A 19034-nucleotide genomic window follows, 5' to 3' on the forward strand; every position below is an offset into this window, starting at 1 on the left:
TAACATGTGAATATGTGACGTTAGTTTATTTAGTCACATGTAAATTAACATTCCACAAGTTAAACATCTTTTATCATTTATACATTTACCACACGTCATTTCACATGTGACGTCAGCTTGACATGTGACGTCAGCTTGACATGTGAAGATGTGAAACTGGTGATTATGTTGTTTCCACATGTGATTTATGACTTAGAAGAAGAAGAATAAAAGGTGCAGAAGAGGAGGAGGAATTAGAAAAGGGAGAGTGTGGAGTATAGAAGAAGAAGAAGAACGAAAAAAAGACGACACAAAGATGATAAAAAGAAGAGTAGATGAGGAGAAGGAGGAGGTGGATGATGAAGGTGGAGGAAGAGGGAGGAGGATGAGGGGGAAGGACTGAAAGAGATGGATGTGGAGGGGAGAATAGAGAGGGGGCATCAGAGGGAGGAGGGGGAGACAGACTGAGGAGGAGGAGGAACAGGAAGAAGAGGAGGAAGGAGCATCAGCAGCAGGACACACACACACACACACACACACACACACACACACACACACACACACACACAGAGGGACGGACTGTCGGCGGATCACGGAGCCTCCGCCGCCGCATCTGAGCTGCTGCTGCCGGACACAGAAGCAGCAGACCTGGCCGCAGACACGGAGCCATGGCCACTGAAGACAGCCGATCCACGGCCTGCACCGGCTCCAGCCTCCTGCAGCCGGTCAGCGAGATCACCAACCTGCCGCTGGACCAGGTAAGAAGCATCGGGACACGAGCCGGAGCTTCGGGGCGGAGACCGGCTGCTGCCCGTCACACACACCGCGCTAAATGCGACACGCTCGGCCCGAGAGGGCAACAAACCCCGTGTGATGAGAGCGGGGCAGACAGGCGGTGGAGCGAGCGGTGCAGCGGGCGGAGGTCCAACATGGATGGAGGCCTCGAATCAGACACACAACAGACCGAGACAGCAGCCATATACACCGACAGAGGGAGGTGGAGGAGCACCATCAGTGTGTGCGTGTGTGTGTGTGTGTGTGTGTGTGTGTGTGTGTGTGTGTGTGTGTGTGTGTGTGTTTAATATGAAACAGTCAGCCTGTTGACAGAATCACTGTGTTAAAGATGAACAGCAGCTGCATCAATCAATATGAGATCAATACATCAATACATCAGCTCACAGCAGAGAGTAATGAGTCTGACTGTACTGCAGTACTTGTACTCCATGAGTCTGACTGTACTGCAGTACTTGTACCACATGAGTCTGAGTAGTGCACAGTACATACAGTACATTTAGAAATACATATTGAATGGTCCAAATGCTTAAAGCTAACATGCTATCAACAGGCCGGAAAGTGGTAGTGGCAAGTCCACATGCTAACCTGCTGACAGGCTAACCTGCAGTGTGTGTGTTTCCATATAACACAGTACATTAGTGTAGTTCTACAGTAAATATTCTCAGATAGCGTGACAGTATTATAACTATTACAGTAACGTTGAGTTCCTGTAAAAACACACTTCACGTAGCTACTGGAGAAGAATTACGGTGTACTGCCATCAATTTACTGTAAAATTACAATAATATTTTTACAGCGTTAATCAATGTTTGTAGTATTCACAGTTTGAGTTTGGAGATGCTAAGCTAACTGATGCTATTTACTTATTTTGTCAAATCTTGTTAGCTTAACTTGTTGTGTTATTAATCAGTCTGACGCCTGTTTGAATTTAGTGAAACTCCACTAACACTGATGTTAGCATGAGGTTAGCTTAGCACAAGGCTGATTTTACATTTACATTTAGGACACTTTCAGACTCTTCTGTCCAAATTGAGTTACAGTGACTCATACATTCATTCACACACTGATGATGGATGCTGTCATCCAACACCAGCACATCAGGAGCAGTCTGTGGTTCGGTGCCTTGCCCAGGGACACTGCAACATGCAGACCAGGGGAATCGAACATGGGGCTAAAGAGAGTTGACCGCTGGTTGTTAACAGAACATGAAGGATCATTGTGTTTACTGTGTGAACTGTATGAAATATTTTACCGAAATTCAGTTTGTTTTTTGCCATTATTGATCCTCCATAGTTGTTCCTGTAGGACTTTCAAAATAAAAGCAGTGTAGTGTGTTTGTAAGAAGATGGTTTGTATGATGTTTCCTCCTCCATCATTTGTCACAGCTTACTTTCTAATGACTTCGTCTGTTATCGTATGTCGATGCTCCAGCAGAGTCACGTTCGTCCTCTGTGGAGCCGAGCGTCCGTCTGTAATCGCTCCGTTTACACAGCATTCATTATTGATGAGCGACACATCATCAAGCGTCGCCCGTCTCTCTCTACAGCTGGATCAGATGTTACTCTGCTAACATTGTCTGAAGAGTCCCAGACGACATCCAGCCGTTCACTGGAAACCAGTTCAACCACTTGAAACTGAACCAGGTCCGACTGAATCTTTCTGCCTGACAGGACAGACTCAGCTGGGAGTCTGAGAGAGGCAGATCAGAAGCTAAGACAGGAATTGTTTGATATTTTTTTAATTAAAATTACTTTAATGTTGAATTGTTTGTCTATATGGCAGTGATGGAATGTACCTGAGTACATTTACTCAAGTTCTGTACTGATGAGGTACTTGTACTTAACTTGAGTGTTTCCATTTTCTGCATACGTTATTCTTCTGCTCCACTTCATCATGTCCTCGTCACATTCAGACAGTCGAGTCAAGACGATGACAAGACGAGTCATCAGGTCTGAAGAAAGAACCCAGAACCTCATTGTAGGTAAATAGTAAAGAGCTGTCCACACCAACCCGGTTAATTTTGCCACTGTGAAGTTATGTTCCCGGTTTCACTGTTCTGTCCACATCCAACCGGGCTTTTCAAACACTGAAACCATGGTCGTTTGAAACTGGAGTCCAGGGTGAAGTTTTTGGCCGATTTCAGCGGTTGCGTGTGGATATGATAGCCGCGAATATTTCCACTGCTTACGTCAGAGCTGAGCGTTGCTTGATAACTCGGCTAAAATGGACGTGACGAAGTTGTTGTTTATTGTCTTGCTGTCAGCTGTGTTTAGCTGTCATGTCCAGCTGCTCAACCTAACGCAACAACAGCGGCGCCTGGATGAGCAGCAAAGGAGACTGCTCCTCTTGCTAGCAAACAAACGATGCACTCTTGTGAGTCACCATTGTTGTTTGTGTTTTAGTATTTTCCGCATTCCCCTTTCCGGTTTTAAACTATTTTGATTGGTTAAAACAGCCTTCCCGTTTTACCTTACATCCCCACCTATTGCTGTGGCACATGTATTACACGTATATTGCATCACTTAGTGGCGTATTTTACGGTTGCGTGTGTACGGAGTTATTCTCGGTTATTTTTATTACACCACTCGTGTGGACGCGAAATCTTATTTAACAAAACCTCGGTTGCAAAACCTGGTCTGGTGTGGACAGGGCCTGAGTTCTGTCGTAGACTCATCACCCGCCTACAGTACTGAGTTCTCAACCCACACAGTTGAACAACTGTTCGCACCTGGGCTCACCCAGGTTCACCTAGCAACCCACATGAAGGCCGGTTTAATCAGCAACCCACAAGTGGCCCTGAAGACTCTGAAACTCAGAGCTCACAGTGTCGTTAACAACTCTGTAGGGACACTCACAAACTATGTATCTAAATATTGCAGATAGTAATGACAGATGAAGTCCTCGTCCACGTGCTCTGACACAGCGTGGGACTCAGATGTGGTTGACTCAGAGTCCATCTACAGTCTTTAAAGTGTTGTGCGTGTCCACGACATGTTTCAGGATGAAGACCCTGCATCCACACAGAGGTGAAGCGACTCGGAGTCCTCCTGAGGAGACGTGAACAATTGAGTGTGATAAGAAGAAGCTCGTCGTCCATCTCTGTCCTTTAGTTCACTGAGTCAGCACACAGTGGAGGTCGTCTCCTCTTATTCATCTGCTCCTCTAACTGCTGCTCCACCGATGATCACCACAGAAGAAGAAGAAGAATCACTTTCATTCTTCTTTACTGCTGCTGACGCTGTGTATTAATTCTGCTGGTATCAGTAATGTGACACTGGAGGAGTGGCGGTCGCTCTGTTGGATTCGGCTTGGAGCTCAGACACTATAAATATCAGAAGCTAAACTTGTAGCAGCAGAGATGTCAGAGATGCTGCAGGGTTCAGTCACCTGCAGCAGGTAACCTCCTCCATGTCACTGCAGGTGAACTTCGTGGTGTGTCAGCTCTGCGCTCTGCTGTCGGCCTTCTGGTTTCGTCTCTTCCTCCACCCCAGTAAAACCAGTCCAGTCATCAGACACGTGGTGGCCACCCTGCTGGGACTCTACTTCGCTCTCTTCTGCTTCGGCTGGTGAGAAAACGGAAATTTGATTACTTAGAAAGTCAAAGTACTCAACAGCAGTACTCGAGTAAAAGTGATGTCTTTTATTTTGTAGGTACGCCCTTCATTTCCTGGTTCAGAGTGGACTCACCTACGGCATCATGATCCTGACCGGAGTCGAACATATGCACAAGTAAGAGGAGGAGGAAGAAACTCTTCTGACTCTCTGATCAGTGACTGTGTGATGATGATGATGATGATGATGATGATGATGATGATGATGAGCAGCTCTTCCTCTGACTGCCTCCTCATTAACACTGCCTGTGTTCTCAGGTACTGCCTCCTGGTGGCGCTCAGCTATCTCAGTCTGTGTCAGATCACTCGAGTCTACGTCTTTGACTACGGCATGTACTCTGCTGACTTCACAGGGTGAGTGTGTTCTGGCTGAGATCAGGTCAGTCAGTCTGATCCGGACTTTAATCCCTGCTCTGATTGTTCTGCAGCCCCATGATGGTGATCACACAGAAGATCACCAGCCTGGCGTTTGAAATCCACGACGGTAAACTTTCAGCTTGTTCATCAGTTCGACTCGTTGGATGTTCGCAGTTTGTTTTCAGTTTTGTTTCTGTCGGCAGGAATGGCTCGCAAAGAGGAACATCTGACTCCAGGACAGAAGATCCTCGCCATCAGGTCCGTTTGTGTCATGACTTTCAAATGTTCTGTTAAAGGTCTCTGAACAGGACTGCGCACTGAACTGTGTGTGTGTGTATGTGTTCAGGAGGATGCCCACTCTGCTGGAGTACTTCAGCTACAACTGTAACTTCATGGGGATCCTGGCTGGACCCACCAGCTCCTACAACGACTACATCGCCTTCATCGAGGGAGACCCCCGTCGCCATAGAGACCAGGAGGCTGACAGGAAGTCCAACAGCAGGCTGAGGCAGAGCGAGCCCTCACCAAATGTACGACACATGACCACAGTCACTGATCCGATGATGACTGGGTTCTGGTAATCCAGACCTGTTGTCAGAGCTTTTTAAAGGTGCAGTATGTAAGATTTCAGCTGAGAAAAACTGAAAGCACCACCAGAGTGTGAAGTTAGTATTGCTATCCAGCCAGCTCCAGTCCACTGCCGGTCCAAACATCAGTGCTCCCCCAGTGCTACAAGCTTGGTTCTGGACAACTAGCTGCATGGCTAACTGAGCTAACTAGCTAACAGCAGCCACATATAGCAGTAATTAGCGGTTACACTACCAATATAAATTAGACAGGCAGCCAGTTGTTACATAGTTTACCTTTACAGCTCTGAGCAGGTCTGTTGATGGAGTGATGTAGACAATATGTCCGCTCGGAGACCCAGCACCGTCAGGATCCAGGACAGAGTGACGTGTGCTGTCAGTGTGGAGGAAACTCTAATAATATCTCTGTGTCTGCAGACTGAGGTGGTCCGGAAAGTGGCCACCTCCTTCTTCTGCCTCCTGGTGTTTCTGTCGGTGTGTAAAGTTTTCCCAGTGGAACGAAACATCGACGATGATTTCATCGCCAACATGCCCGTCTACGCTCAGGTGGTCTACCTGTACCTGTCCATGCTGACCACCAGACCCAAGTACTACTTCGTGTGGACACTCGGTGAGAGTTTAAAACACATCCTGCTTTCTTCTTTACATGTTTCTCGCTTGTGCTTCTGTCTCTCCTCTGTGTCATGTTTCCATGTAGATAAAATAAAAGTGTGCTGAAACACTGAACTCTGACATCTGGTCTGTGTGGACCTGTGGTGGTTTAACTCCTGCAGTGTCCATAAAGCTCAACACAAACTGTGTCTGTCTCACACGTCTCATCTCACATCTTCAACCTCAGCTGATGCCATCAACAATGCCGCCGGCTTCGGCTTCAATGGCTACAACGAGGATGGCTCTCCTCGCTGGGACCTCATCTCTAACCTGAGGATCCTCAACATCGAGGTCAGGACTGTCAGTCAGGGCTCCGGGCTGTTACACACCATAGGAAGTGATCTGGAGTCTGTGTTTACCCACTGTACTGTTAGCTGTTAGCTCATACTTGAATAACCCCAACCCTAACCTTTGAGTAAAGCTTATTTGTCCATCACTGTAAATGTTTTCATATGAATACTGTCCTGGTAAGCAAACTCCTGTTCATGTGTTTTGTTGGTTCCAGTTAGCGACCAGCTTTAAGGTTTTCCTCGACAACTGGAACATTCAGACGGCTCATTGGCTCAAAAGGTGAGAACACACTAACTCTGTTTACTGTGATTCTAATCTCCAGATGTTCTGATCCAGACAATAATCAGTTTTATCATCAGCAGGGAACTAAAATGAATAATAAACTTTACAGAGGCGTTGGTTTTGTGAATTATTAAGATGCATTTTTATTTGGTCAGCTGCCTGTGAAGGGGATCACAGGTAGACTGCTGCCACCTGCTGGTGGATCTCTGACAGGACAGACACCACACACGCACACATTTTATTTTTTCTGCTGTTCAACAGATCAAGAAACAACAAAGCTTCAAAACATTAAATGTCAACGTTTGGTTTTCCTTTGCGTCTGTTTGTGTGTTGACCTCTCTGAACTCTGACCTCTGGTCGACAGAGTGTGTTACGAGCGATGTCCGTACCACCCGACAGCAGCCACCTTCATCCTGTCAGCCATGTGGCACGGAGCTTATCCTGGATACTACCTCACCTTCCTCACCGGCATCGTCATCACACTGGCTGCTAGAGCGGTGAGCTGTTCTGTGTTAGCTGTTAGCTTAGGAGGCCTTCAGCCCTTTTAGCTAATGACCCTGCTACCTGACTATTAGCAGCTGGCTAATGAACCACTACTAACTGCTAGATGATGGATGAGCCCACTGAGACATTAGCATTTGAATGACACTCTATACTAACACTTAAGCATTCATCATGACGAGGTTCCACAGGCCTCATGCTAACAGGTTAGCATACATACATACATACTGTGTTTAGTAATCGTGGGCAAAACCTTTCGGATCCTAGCTAGATTAGTTAAATCTAAGTTTGTACTAACATTTTAGCAAGCATTTTATTAGCATTACAAACATTTAAAATGATAATTGTCTCTATGCTAACAGTTTAGCATGCATTACACGGAGTGTAGCCTACATTATGTGCTGTATTATGTACTTGAATAACCACTCTGTCCTCAGGTCAGACACAATGTTCGGCCACTTTTCCTGCAGTCACCCACCAACAAACTGGTCTATGATGTTATCACGTGGGCGGCCACTCAGATCGCCATCTGCTACACAGTGGTGCCTTTTGTCCTGCTGTCAGTGGGTCCATCCCTCAAGTTTTACAGGTTAGTACGTCAGGTTTGAGTCAGGTTTAAGCTGGTCTCTTTGACACAGTGGTAGTTCTGATATATCTGATATCTGTTTCTTAAAGCTTCAGTAAACCCGACTTGGAGACGAAACAGTTGGGTGTCAGGATGATGTGTGCTGGTCGTGTTGACTACTGTTACAAACCAAATAGCTCCGCAGGGACAATAAAACTCTCTAATCGAATCTAGTCAGACAAACATGGCTGCCTTACATAAGATGATGTCTGTCCTTAGATGTTGTGTGGAGTGAGGTTTGTTGACTTGTGGTATTACATTCGTCCTCACCTGTGCTCTGCAGGTCCTGGTACTTCAGCCTCCACATCGGCTGCGTTCTGCTGGCCGTGGCGTTGCCGGTCAAACCAAGACATCTCCGCCTCAAAGACCAGCAGAAAAACCTGCTCCAGAGGAAAGTCCAGCACCACCTGGAGGATACAGCCTGCAACTGCAGCCAGAAGGAGAAGGATACATGAGACAAAGGACAGAGAACAATCATGCACCTCATCTAATTTTCATTTACTTGTATAGAAGAGAGGACGAGGAGGTGAAGCGTGTCAGACAGACCTTCCTCCGCTCAGGGGACAGAAACAAGACGCTCATACCACCAAGTTAAAATACTGTTTTATTTGGAGTCACATGATGACAGCAGGTCCGACTGTCAGAGGCCCAGTGAAGGGTTTCACTCAGAACTTTGTGTTTACATGAAGAACGATTGCCGGGACTCAAACTTCAGTAATTAACAGGAGGAACATGCTCTGTGTGGATAAATCTGCAGTGACAGAGGATATAAATACATTTATACTCTGTAGTTGATGTGGAGCAGCTGCCTGAGCTGTCATGGCCGCCTGAAGGACCGAACTGACAGTCAGACACCTGCTGACAGATGAAGGGAGGATTAAACAACAGGATGAACAGGGAGAGACTGAACAGATGATTAAATGAGTACATGGTTGAATGAAAGCATGTCAAAGAAAAGTCCAATAAATGAGGAGACAGACTGAGAGACTACATGAGCTGTGCATCAGTCAGCCAACAGACGCAGACAATGCTTCAGATGGTCTTTTCTCCTCCAGACTGTCTGTTGTCATGTTATAATCTATCAACCACTGCATCACTGTATTCATACAGACAAGTTTGGAGAAAGTGCCAATGATTTTTACACTCAGTCGCCTTAGTTGTTGTGTTCTTTATACGGGAAACGTGTTGAACAGTGAGGAGCGGTATTTCCTGTGGCGTGAGAGCGGTGACGAGCCCGCAGTGTTTACATCTGTAGATGTCACTTTGTGTCAGATTGTTATTTATGTCATTATGTGATTCCAGACTTGTTTGTTGTGAGATGTGTGGAGATCCAGTCTGAAGAGAAGAAACGTCACTAAACTTTAAGAAATGAACACAAACTCTGAATTTAGAGATCCATGATGTGAACTGATACCGGACCCACTATACAGACCAATCAAACCCAAAAGTCTCACCTGCTCATTTATGTTTCATTTAGAAGCTAACAGGTTAGCTAACCTTGTTAAAACTACATGCGAAGATTGGTTTCGGTTCAATTAAAATGTTTTCTACCGGTTTGTCCAGCTAATGCTTTATTTTCAGGTTAGCTAACAACATGATGTAAAAGCTAAAACTGTTAGCTTTGAGTTAGCCACCACTTAAGCAGTTAAGTCAAGTAAGCTAGTTAGTTTAGTAAAAAGTAATGAAGTACATGAGTTTAACTGAAAACAGTATAGAGCAGGTTAGCTAAGAGCACAGTCAGAAGTAAAACAGATGTACCCAAACATTTTGGTTTAGTTTAGCTAATGTGAATTACATTTAGCATGTTGTTGCTGACATTTTGTTAAAGAGGCTAACCCAATTGGTTATGGTTAGCATATTATTTAGTTTATATGTAAAACAGTCTGCTTTTGGTGAGCTTACACTTTGATTTGGAAACTAAAGCAGTTAAGTCAGGTCAGCGTACTCTTTAATATAAAAGCTAAATCAGGTTAAAGTTCTTTAGTGGTCCAGTTTCCTGACAGAGAGAACAACGTAGCAGGTGAGCTAACAGCTGATGGTTCAATTCTTCAGCTGAACACTGCAAAAGTTATTTCCAGATTAGAGTTGGGGTTTTTGTGTCATCAGTGAAAACAATGAAATGATTCTGCAGCAGCTCCTGCTGTTTGGGTTCAGAGACTGTTTGGGTCCAGAAACTGTTTGGGTTCAGGTCTTGTGTCTGCGGTCGTCCTCCTTCAGAAATCAGTCAGCATACATTTCTTAGTCTTCTGTGTGTTTTCCTGTTTCCACATCTGTAATTTTAGCATTGTGATTATTTGTTGAACTGTTCTGTGACCCGGTTGAGGATATTACAGTGCTGATGAGGTTCTGGCAGTTATTGATATGATACACAGCAGTTAATGTTCTCACAGTGAACCAGCCACAGGGCCTGTCTGTAGGTTTGATATGGACTATATGTTGTTTTTTGTAAATGATGTGATTAAAACTTACATTTTTTTGACACTAACATGGCGGCTGTGTTCCTCTGTGGTTGCTGTGGCGTTCCTGTGACGGCTCTCAGGAATCCTGAGCTCTGTGAGAAGGAGAGCAGCTGAACCTGGTTCCTCCGCTGGACCTTATGGACGAGGCAACAATCTGAGAACGTGGAGAGAATGTAGAAGTTGTTGTTCATCATGCAGGATTTGTCATGAATGATAACACACAGAGCAGCCAGACGGGATGAGGGTGGAGCTGGACGATAAGACGAGTCCTGCTACACTCTGCACTTTAAACCCTAATAAACTGATCCTGGATCAGGTGGTTCACATGTCGTCATTCTTATTGTTCAGATTATAAACCGACTGTCATGTTCAAACAGTGACACAGAACCAATCACACTAATCAATCATTGAACCAATCAGGAGGTAACAAGTAATCAACAAATGTAAAAACTCAATCTAAATTTAGATTTAATAACCAGTTGTTTAAATTAAGTAATTCAGTACATATATGTATGTAAATATTTTTTTCTTTCATCAATCAAAAATTCATTGTGATAATCATCATTAATGGAAACAATCATCAAGCGCAGCTACAATGAGCATCCATTAGAGATGAGACGATCTTTGTGTGTCGGCATTCATTAAACAATCTTTTCTTTGGGCGGATGTTTGAAGTCTCACATAGAAAACACCGGAAACATCGCCTACAAAATAAGTTGTCTCCCGATCAGTGTAGTAAAAAGAAAAGAAAATGAAGTGAATGAGATTCATTGAGTTCATCGGGAACGCGCTAGAGGACTAGATTAGCAGAATAATCCCGGTAAACACCGGTCCTGTCGTGTAAAGTGTGCTGGATTGGTCATGTGCGTCAGCTAACACGCCCTTTAAATAACGTACACTGCGAATGCTTTTATTCTGATAGCGGTGAACGGACGTGCCCGTGTAGTTTCGGCGGGCTTGACGCAGCGGCGGGCTGTGGTTGGTTGGCTTAGTGTCCGTCGGTTGTTGTTCTGATCAAGATGGCTGCTGTTGTCTCGGATGGAGAGTGAGCTCAGACTGTCATCCGAACACAGACCGAGGAAACCAGGACTAACCCGCCGAACAGACGGCACCGAAACCCGACTGCATCCGAGCCCGGAGCGCTTGAACCCGGTCTTTTCTCTTGTTAAGGTAAAAACAGTGATTTTCTTCTGGTTATCTCCGCCAGCATCCTTCACTGACAGCCATTAATCACTGATCGACACTTGTCACGTCGCTGAATCGATCGGAATAAATTAGAGTAACGTCATCGATGATCTTAATGTTTGATTTCTGTGATTCATTCAACGACTCGTTTGAAATGAGACAGTTTAATTTCATCGTTCACTCGGCCGAGTGTGAATCAGTGTGTGAAGGTGACCGACACAACACACAACACACACCAACACAAAGCACAACACAACAACACAACACCAGGATCAACGGACGTCAGGGTGCTGTGATGACGACATGATACAATATCTTCATGTTAATATGTTCATTACATGTTAATAATAAACAGGGCGTCGCCTCATTGATCATGACGGACAATGATGAGTTATTAACAGAAGGTCAGGATATATATATATATATATATATATATATATATATATATATATATATATATATATATATATGTATATATATGTATATATATGTGTATATATATATATATATATATATATATATATATATATATATAAACAAGGCTAATCAATAAGGCTTATAATAGCTATAATGGAGACACTGATGATCAGAGTCAGCAGTACAGTCAGCAGTAAACTTAAGACTTAAGTCTCAGTAGAAGCTTCACAATGTAAAAACTGTTCAAATGAACAACGTGAAAAACACAAACAGAAATTTTCCGTCACAGGTTCAGTGTTGTGATTCTGCTGTGGTTCTGCTGTGGTTCTACTGTACCATCTGTATGTGTAATCCTGCTGATGTATCTGAATGAGTCAGAGGCAGAACAAAGACGAGAGGCTTCAGAGAGATGAGAAGACGGCTGATGATCTCCAGATGAAACTGATCACTGATCCATCAGCTGTGCATCAGTCAGCAGCCAGAACAGCTGAGTGTTCCTTTAAAATGGAAGATGAAATCACATCTTAACGTTTCAACATGACGACTCTGATGTCTTTTGTCCAGCGAACCTGAAGACTCTTTGTTTACTGTGAGAAATTAGAAAGAAAAGCAGCAAATCCTTCAGCTGAACCAGCTGCTTGTCTTTAGATCAATTGTTGGATTTTAACGCTAATTCAAACTTATTTAACACTTTGATGAGCTGTAACATCAAGTGTTACTCTACTTTGTGTCTAGTTATTAAAAAGGTCAGCCATTGTGAAGCTTAATGAAACTGTTACCATGGTGATAGCTGCTCCACTGATTGGTAGAGTTCCCTGTTGGTCTCCAGGGGGCTTGTGGGTAATGTCAAGTAAGATAACGAATGGGACTTTATTGATCTCTAGAGGCCAGGCTATAACGATGAAGCTGATTGGCAGGTGGTGTTTCCATAGCAACAGTAAAGCGATATCAGCGGCGTGACAGAGCAGACCTGAGCCCATTTCAGACGTGTGACATTAAGGACTTGAGTCAGACTTTGAGCCGTCTGAGGGATTTAAATATCACATCGGCTCCATCAGACTGTCGGCAGACTTCAGCATGGAGGTCAGAGGTTATTAAATGCCAGCCGTCTGTTGAATTTTACTGCAGTAAAGAAGCTAAAATACTCTGATAAAGTCCAACAGTACACAGGTCAGTGTTTCCCACACAGAGATCTTACTTGGTCGTCCTGCACAAGGTGAGTCATTTTAGCATTTTATATTTGTATATTGAGACCACACAGGGCCATTGCTGCTCTCCAAGTCTGGAGAAAACATCTGAGCCAGTCAGATGATGATAGATGAGATTAAAAACGTTGGCAACACGTCGTTGTTACCCACCTGACAGGTAACAACCACAGCTGGTGTAAGCACTCTGAACAGATGAGACGTGGACACATCAGAGTGTTTACAGCCCAATGAGCAGAGTGTGTACACTGTGTGTACTGATGTACTGATGTGTGGGTCTCCTGCCAGTAGGAGGCGTAGTGACAGACAGCAGACATGGACACCACCACATCCATCAAAATGACCACTCTGGCCATCCAGAACCTGTTCAGCTACGTGGAGGAGGAGAACCTGGCTGCTCTCAAAGCTCACCTGGACCGCTTCAAGGAGGTGGACGGACGCAGCGACGTACGTACACCTCCATGTCTGATGTGTCACTATTCAGAGGATCAGTTCAGAAGTCCATCTGAGTTTTGGTCATTTTTAATCAACCACATCCTTCTTACTTTGAGTCTGGACACCATGACTTTATTATTCACTGTATTTATATTTATATTTTTATTTCTACCATACATTTAACAGAATTCATATTCGTTGTTTCTAAAACTGTGAATATTTCATTAAACAACAAAAGGTCCTGACAGGATTCTTTCTTTCATTTCTTTATGCTATATGCTGCACCAGTTTGGGATTTGCAATTATTTTTGGGATGTTTTGTTCAGTGTTCTCAGTACTGGTATTTATTCTTTAGTGTTGATTGTTCATGTGTGTTTGTGTGTTTGCTGACAGAATGGTCAGACTCCTCTCATGCTGGCGGCAGAGCAGGGCAGCCTGGAGATCGTCCAGGAGCTCGTCAGGAGAGGAGCTAATGTCAACCTGGACGACGTGGTGAGTGGCGTTCAATCAACACTGTTATTGACTTTATATCAACATGTTTATAATAATACCACCCGGTAGTTTTACTAAACTAAAATATCCACCCACCGAACCCAGCAATGACTTCTCATCGGTTTGCGTTTCTCAAGTTGTGTCCTCTGCATCAGTTTTACAGGTTTGCCGGGAACTCATGCAACAAGCAACGTTCCGTACTGTTTGGAGTGCAAAAATATATATATATATATTTCTTTCGCATTATTTTTCTGTAATTAATTAATTGTAATAAACGCGATCAAGTTCCATATATATATTTATATATATTTATATATATATATATATCTATATATATATATATATATATTTTTATAAATATATATATATATATATATATATATATATATATATATATATCCCCGCGACCCTGCAGAGGATTAAGCGGCGTACATATATAAATATATAATGTACAGATAATGGATGGATGGATGGATGGATAGATATATATATATACATACATGTGTGTGTATATACTGTATGTGTGTGTGTGTGTGTATGTGTGTGTGTATGTATTATTACTTAACGTGTTCTGTTTCGCTCAGTGGAGCATTCAAAGTACCTCTTAAAGTTCCTCCTCTGAACCCATTCACCTCGGATGCAGTGGTTGCTAGGAGACAGACTGAGTTAAATGCTTGTTTCCATGGTAGCATTTCTGTGTGTGTTTGTGTGGTCAGGACTGCTGGTCAGCTCTGATCTCTGCAGCCAAAGAAGGTCATGTGGACGTGGTGAAGGAGCTGCTGGAGAACAGCGCCTACATCGAGCACAGAGACATGGTGGGTGAGCTAAGCCTCATGGGAATTGTAGTAGAGCGGGCTGTATCTCCTGTAGCCAAATATCACAGTAAACTTCATATCGATTAATATGAAGACCTCATTAGTCCACAGGAAATAATGATTCATAGGTTCTGTTGTGATGATCGAAGCAAGTTTTATTATTTATCTGATGAATTATTTATGATTTCACCGACTCCACACATGAACGCTGAGGCCTGTACAGTCACGTTTACAGTTTAAATCTATGCGAACAAATGAATTAATGAAATCAATGAGTGTGTGTGTGTGTGTCAGGGAGGCTGGACGGCTCTGATGTGGGCGGCTTATAAAGGTCGTGTGGACGTCACCGAGCTGCTGCTGGAGCACGGAGCAAACCCCAACACTACAGGACAGGTAACATACACACACACACACACACACACACACACACACACACACACACAGTATGTATATAAATATATACTGACAAATGTCAACAATATCAAGTTTTTTAATATATATACATACATATAAATAAACGTAATATGATATTGTTGACATTTGTTGGAAGCCTCTGAGCAACTGACACCTCCTGTGTGTGTGTGCTTGTGCGTCTCACAGCAGTACAGTGTGTATCCGATCATCTGGGCTGCAGGTCGAGGACACGCTGACATCGTCAAAGTGCTGCTGAACAACGGGGCGAAAGTCAACTGTTCTGACAAGGTGAAGAAAGTCTTCAACACACACGTGGATGTTCAGGTTGAATTTAATGACCTTGAAACCTCAAGAAAGGATTTTGAAATGGAAAAGAGGGTTTGGTCCTCCCCCAGAGTGTAACAGAGCTCCTGCCCTGGTGGCTCTTAAAGAATCAAAGTGACATAATGAGAAGGACACTATTATATAAGAAGAATTGGCCCCTCTGGTGTGAACACAAACTGATATTCATCAGCTTTCATTTTCATTTTGACTGCCGGAGAGTCAGTGTTGTTGTGTTTGTGTACGTCAGCCTCATGATGTGACAGAGGGTAGCTGTATTGTCTGATTATCAGACTGATCTCATGTCTGTTGTGTTGCTGCAGATGTTTTCAGACCAACTGAACTCAACCAGCTGACTGTGTTTCTGATGCTGAACGTCTTCTGTTTGTGTGACAGTATGGGACCACTCCTCTGATCTGGGCCTCCAGGAAAGGACACTTTGACTGTGTGATGCACCTCCTGGAGAACGGAGCTGATGTTGATCAGGAGGGGGCGGTAAGGCCAACATGCAGCTGTGTCTCTGAACTGTGCCTGCTGCTTCATCACTGAAGTAAAAAGCAACCAACAACCATCTGTTCAGTGACTGTACAGTGATGTAGGTGTTGAAGTGTCTGTCCTATCAATCTGGTCCGTGCAGAACTCCATGACGGCTCTTATTGTGGCGGTGAAGGGCGGCTACACCGAGGTGGTGAAGGAGCTGCTTAAGAGGAACCCCAATGTGAACATGACAGACAAAGATGGGAACACGGCGCTGATGATCGCTGCTAAGGAGGGCTACACTGAGATCGTTCAGGACCTGCTGGACGCAGGGACGTACGTCAACATCCCAGACCGGGTGAGACGACGGCGGAACTGTCATCTCAACAACACAAGACACACTGCTGTGGGAACACTCCTGATCTGTGTTTGTGTGTGTTATAGAGTGGTGACACGGTGCTGATTGGAGCAGTAAGGGGGGGTCACGTGGAGATCGTTAGAGCTCTGCTTCATAAATATGCTGACATCGACATCAGAGGACAGGTGAGGACAGGTGACAAGGATCAGGCCTGTTTATCAGCAGCACAGATGTTATACTACAGTCATAAAGGCGATGTGTCACTCTGCTGCGTTTCCAGGAGAATAAAACAGCTCTGTACTGGGCCGTGGAGAAAGGAAATGCCACCATGGTGAGAGACATCTTGCAGTGTAACCCCGACACTGAGACCTGCACCAAGGTGAGACCTGACACACCTGATTGTACCTGCTGGTTATTATCTGTCATATCTGCTGTCTTTCATAGGTCTACATGTTACACCTGTACAGATGTTTGAGGTTGTGTTTGCTGCCTCCTGTCTCAGGATGGAGAGACTCCCCTGATCAAAGCCACCAAGATGAGGAACATCGAGATCGTGGAGCTGCTGCTTGATAAAGGAGCCAAAGTGTCAGCTGTCGACAAGGTGACAACAATAAAAATTCGTTCAAAAAGTTGGATAAATAAATAGAAATGTCTTAATGAGTACAGCTACCTTCTATTTCTCCAGAAAGGAGACACGCCCCTCCACATCGCTATCCGTGGGCGCAGTCGCCGCCTGGCCGAACTCCTCCTTAGAAACCCCAAAGATGGACGCCTGCTGTACCGCCCTAACAAGGCGGGAGAGACACCATACAACATCGACTGCAGCCACCAGAAGAGCATCCTCACGCAGATCTTTGGAGCTCGTACGTTCCTAAAACCTTTAACCATTTGAGCACAGAAGGAGAACCAGGTGTCAGTGTACTAACACATACATGACGTGTCTGCAGGTCACCTGTCGCCCACAGAGTCGGACGGAGACATGTTAGGTTACGACCTCTACAGCTCTGCTCTCGCAGACATCCTCAGTGAACCCACCATGCAGCCTCCCATCTGTGTGGGTCTGTACGCTCAGTGGGGCAGCGGCAAGTCCTTCCTGCTCAAAAAACTGGAGGGTGAGTCCTCACACACACACAGAACATTTATAAATACATATTAAAGATGCAACATGTAAGAAATTTAGTTCAAAACTTTAAAGAAATTAGCTAAAATGATCAACACAAGGTGAGATATGTACTGCAGATAGCATGCTAACCAGCTAACCACAGGCCTGACAACCTCTTTCTCCCAGCAGTCCAAAGCTCCTGTGGTGTCGGTGTAAACACTCCAGTCCAACTAAGAGCATGGCTCACTGAGTTAGCGAGCTAACAGTAGCTAGAGTGATGGATGTATAAAAAATATAGTTAGCAGCAGTTAGCAGTGACTTTGGTGATATGCTGCGTCCTTCTGTTGGGAGTATGAAACCAAAACTGCTGATTCTTATGTAATGCACCTTTAATGCTCCTCCACTTCCTCAGATGAGATGAAGACGTTTGCCGGTCAACAGATCGAGCCGCTGTTTCAGTTCTCCTGGCTTGTCGTCTTTCTGTCTCTGCTACTCTGCGGCTCCATCGCCATCGTCCTTGGCTTCACCGTCGACCCCAAACTGTCCATGGCGGTCTCCCTCAGCCTGTTGGCTCTGCTCTATCTGTTCTTTGGTAAGTTCCGACCCTGGTTTAGACGGAGAGAGGACATGAGCCCCTCTGTCTCTGTGCTGTGTCAATAAAGGTTTCCTGTCCCTTCAGTGGTGGTGTACTTCGGTGGGCGTCGGGAGGGAGAGAGCTGGAACTGGGCGTGGCTACTCAGCACCCGTCTGGCCCGTCACATTGGCTATCTGGAGCTGCTGCTTAAGCTGATGTTTGTGAACCCACCGGAGCTACCGGAGCAGAGCACCAGAGCTCTTCCTGTCAGGTAACACTGAGGGAAAGAACACACAGGGAGGTTCTCATCATACTGATGTCATCACCTCTCATCACATCATCTCCCTGCAGGTTCCTGTTCACAGACTATAACCGTCTGTCGAGCGTCGGTGGAGAAACATCGATGGCCGAGATGATCGCCACGCTGTCCGACGCCTGTGAGAGAGAGTTTGGTTTCCTCGCTACACGTCTGTTCAGAGTGTTCAAGACTGAGGAGTCGCAGGGTAACACACACACACACACACACACACACACACACACACACACACACACACACACACTCTGTATTGAGCTCTACTTCTCTCCTGGTCGTCTCAGGGAAGAGGAAGTGGAAGAAGACGTGCTGCGTCCCCTCCTTCATCATCTTTGTCCTGGTGCTGTCCTGCCTACTCACCGGAATGGCGCTGCTGGCCGTCTTTAAGGTGGATGGCGAGAACCAGACAGTGAACGCCGTGCTGATCGCCATCGGCAGCGTGGTGGGTCTGGCTTTGCTGCTGAACTGCAGGACGTGGTGGCAGGTGACCGACTCGGTGCTGAACTCCCAGAGGAAGAGGCTCCACAGCGCCGCCAACAGGATGCACAAGCTGAAGAGTGAGGGCTTCATGAAGGTGAGTCTTTAAAGGGACATTCTGCTGTTTCGCAGATCATTCTGACATTCACATCTTTGTTTGGACTTTGTATGGAATTTAAATGCGTGTTCCATCTGAACGTCAGTGCTGCTGTAGTGACGGCTGACTGCCTGTAGAGGGCAGTAAGACACAGCTACAGTGAACTGGCAGGAGGCTTTGACTGTGGACCAGGTATAGAGCACGTATTTAAATG

The 19034-nt window shown here is 45.0% G+C and overlaps 2 protein-coding genes and 1 long non-coding RNA gene across 8 annotated transcripts in view; 2 read left to right on the top strand and 1 right to left on the bottom strand.

Moving 5' to 3' along the window:
• On the top strand, positions 1-10164 carry mboat2b (membrane bound O-acyltransferase domain containing 2b). 2 transcript variants are annotated; one of them, XM_037085770.1, is made up of 13 exons: positions 1-997; positions 4195-4340; positions 4426-4503; positions 4644-4739; positions 4814-4869; positions 4946-5000; positions 5089-5272; positions 5747-5939; positions 6168-6271; positions 6486-6550; positions 6918-7050; positions 7492-7643; positions 7963-10164. In XM_037085770.1, exons 3-13 carry the CDS (start codon positions 4472-4474, stop codon positions 8132-8134), a joined length of 1242 nt encoding a protein of 413 aa, XP_036941665.1. In that variant the 5' UTR covers positions 1-997; positions 4195-4340; positions 4426-4471; the 3' UTR covers positions 8135-10164. The 2 variants fall into 2 exon arrangements, with proteins under 2 accessions (XP_036941665.1, XP_036941664.1); XM_037085769.1 differs by having other exon boundaries at positions 1-737.
• Positions 7973-13223, bottom strand: LOC119012188. Its single transcript, XR_005072389.1, has 3 exons — positions 12077-13223; positions 10149-10292; positions 7973-8106 (listed from the first exon to the last, which is right to left on the bottom strand). It is a non-coding gene; the product is annotated as an uncharacterized LOC119012188 (long non-coding RNA).
• The window catches only part of kidins220b (kinase D-interacting substrate 220b), an 18971-nt gene continuing 11052 nt past the window's right edge, over positions 11116-19034 (top strand). For 3 of the 5 annotated variants that reach the window (XM_037085764.1, XM_037085767.1, XM_037085768.1), the window contains exons 1-16: positions 13261-13392; positions 13774-13872; positions 14589-14687; positions 14982-15080; positions 15288-15389; positions 15819-15917; positions 16060-16257; positions 16344-16442; positions 16538-16636; positions 16760-16858; positions 16943-17120; positions 17205-17369; positions 17772-17951; positions 18039-18204; positions 18285-18436; positions 18531-18820. In XM_037085764.1, the coding sequence (XP_036941659.1) occupies positions 13261-13392; positions 13774-13872; positions 14589-14687; positions 14982-15080; positions 15288-15389; positions 15819-15917; positions 16060-16257; positions 16344-16442; positions 16538-16636; positions 16760-16858; positions 16943-17120; positions 17205-17369; positions 17772-17951; positions 18039-18204; positions 18285-18436; positions 18531-18820 (2256 nt within the window). Of the gene's footprint in view, positions 11309-13233; positions 13393-13773; positions 13873-14588; positions 14688-14981; positions 15081-15287; positions 15390-15818; positions 15918-16059; positions 16258-16343; positions 16443-16537; positions 16637-16759; positions 16859-16942; positions 17121-17204; positions 17370-17771; positions 17952-18038; positions 18205-18284; positions 18437-18530; positions 18821-19034 lie in introns of those variants that run through there. The other 2 variants (XM_037085763.1, XM_037085766.1) reach the window with 2 other exon arrangements.

The sequence above is a fragment of the Acanthopagrus latus genome, chromosome 22 (genome assembly GCF_904848185.1).
Source record: "Acanthopagrus latus isolate v.2019 chromosome 22, fAcaLat1.1, whole genome shotgun sequence".
NCBI classification, from domain to species: Eukaryota; Metazoa; Chordata; class Actinopteri; order Spariformes; family Sparidae; genus Acanthopagrus; species Acanthopagrus latus.

Excerpts from the sequence above, each read along its gene's own strand:
- mboat2b (XM_037085769.1), top strand. The coding sequence starts at position 648 with ATGGCCACTGAAGACAGCCGATCCACGGCCTGCACCGGCTCCAGCCTC. Across the intron at positions 4,341-4,425 it reads GCTCTCTTCTGCTTCGGCTG|GTACGCCCTTCATTTCCTGG; the intron begins GTGAGAAAACGG and ends TTTATTTTGTAG. Across the intron at positions 7,644-7,962 it reads CCATCCCTCAAGTTTTACAG|GTCCTGGTACTTCAGCCTCC; the intron begins GTTAGTACGTCA and ends TGTGCTCTGCAG.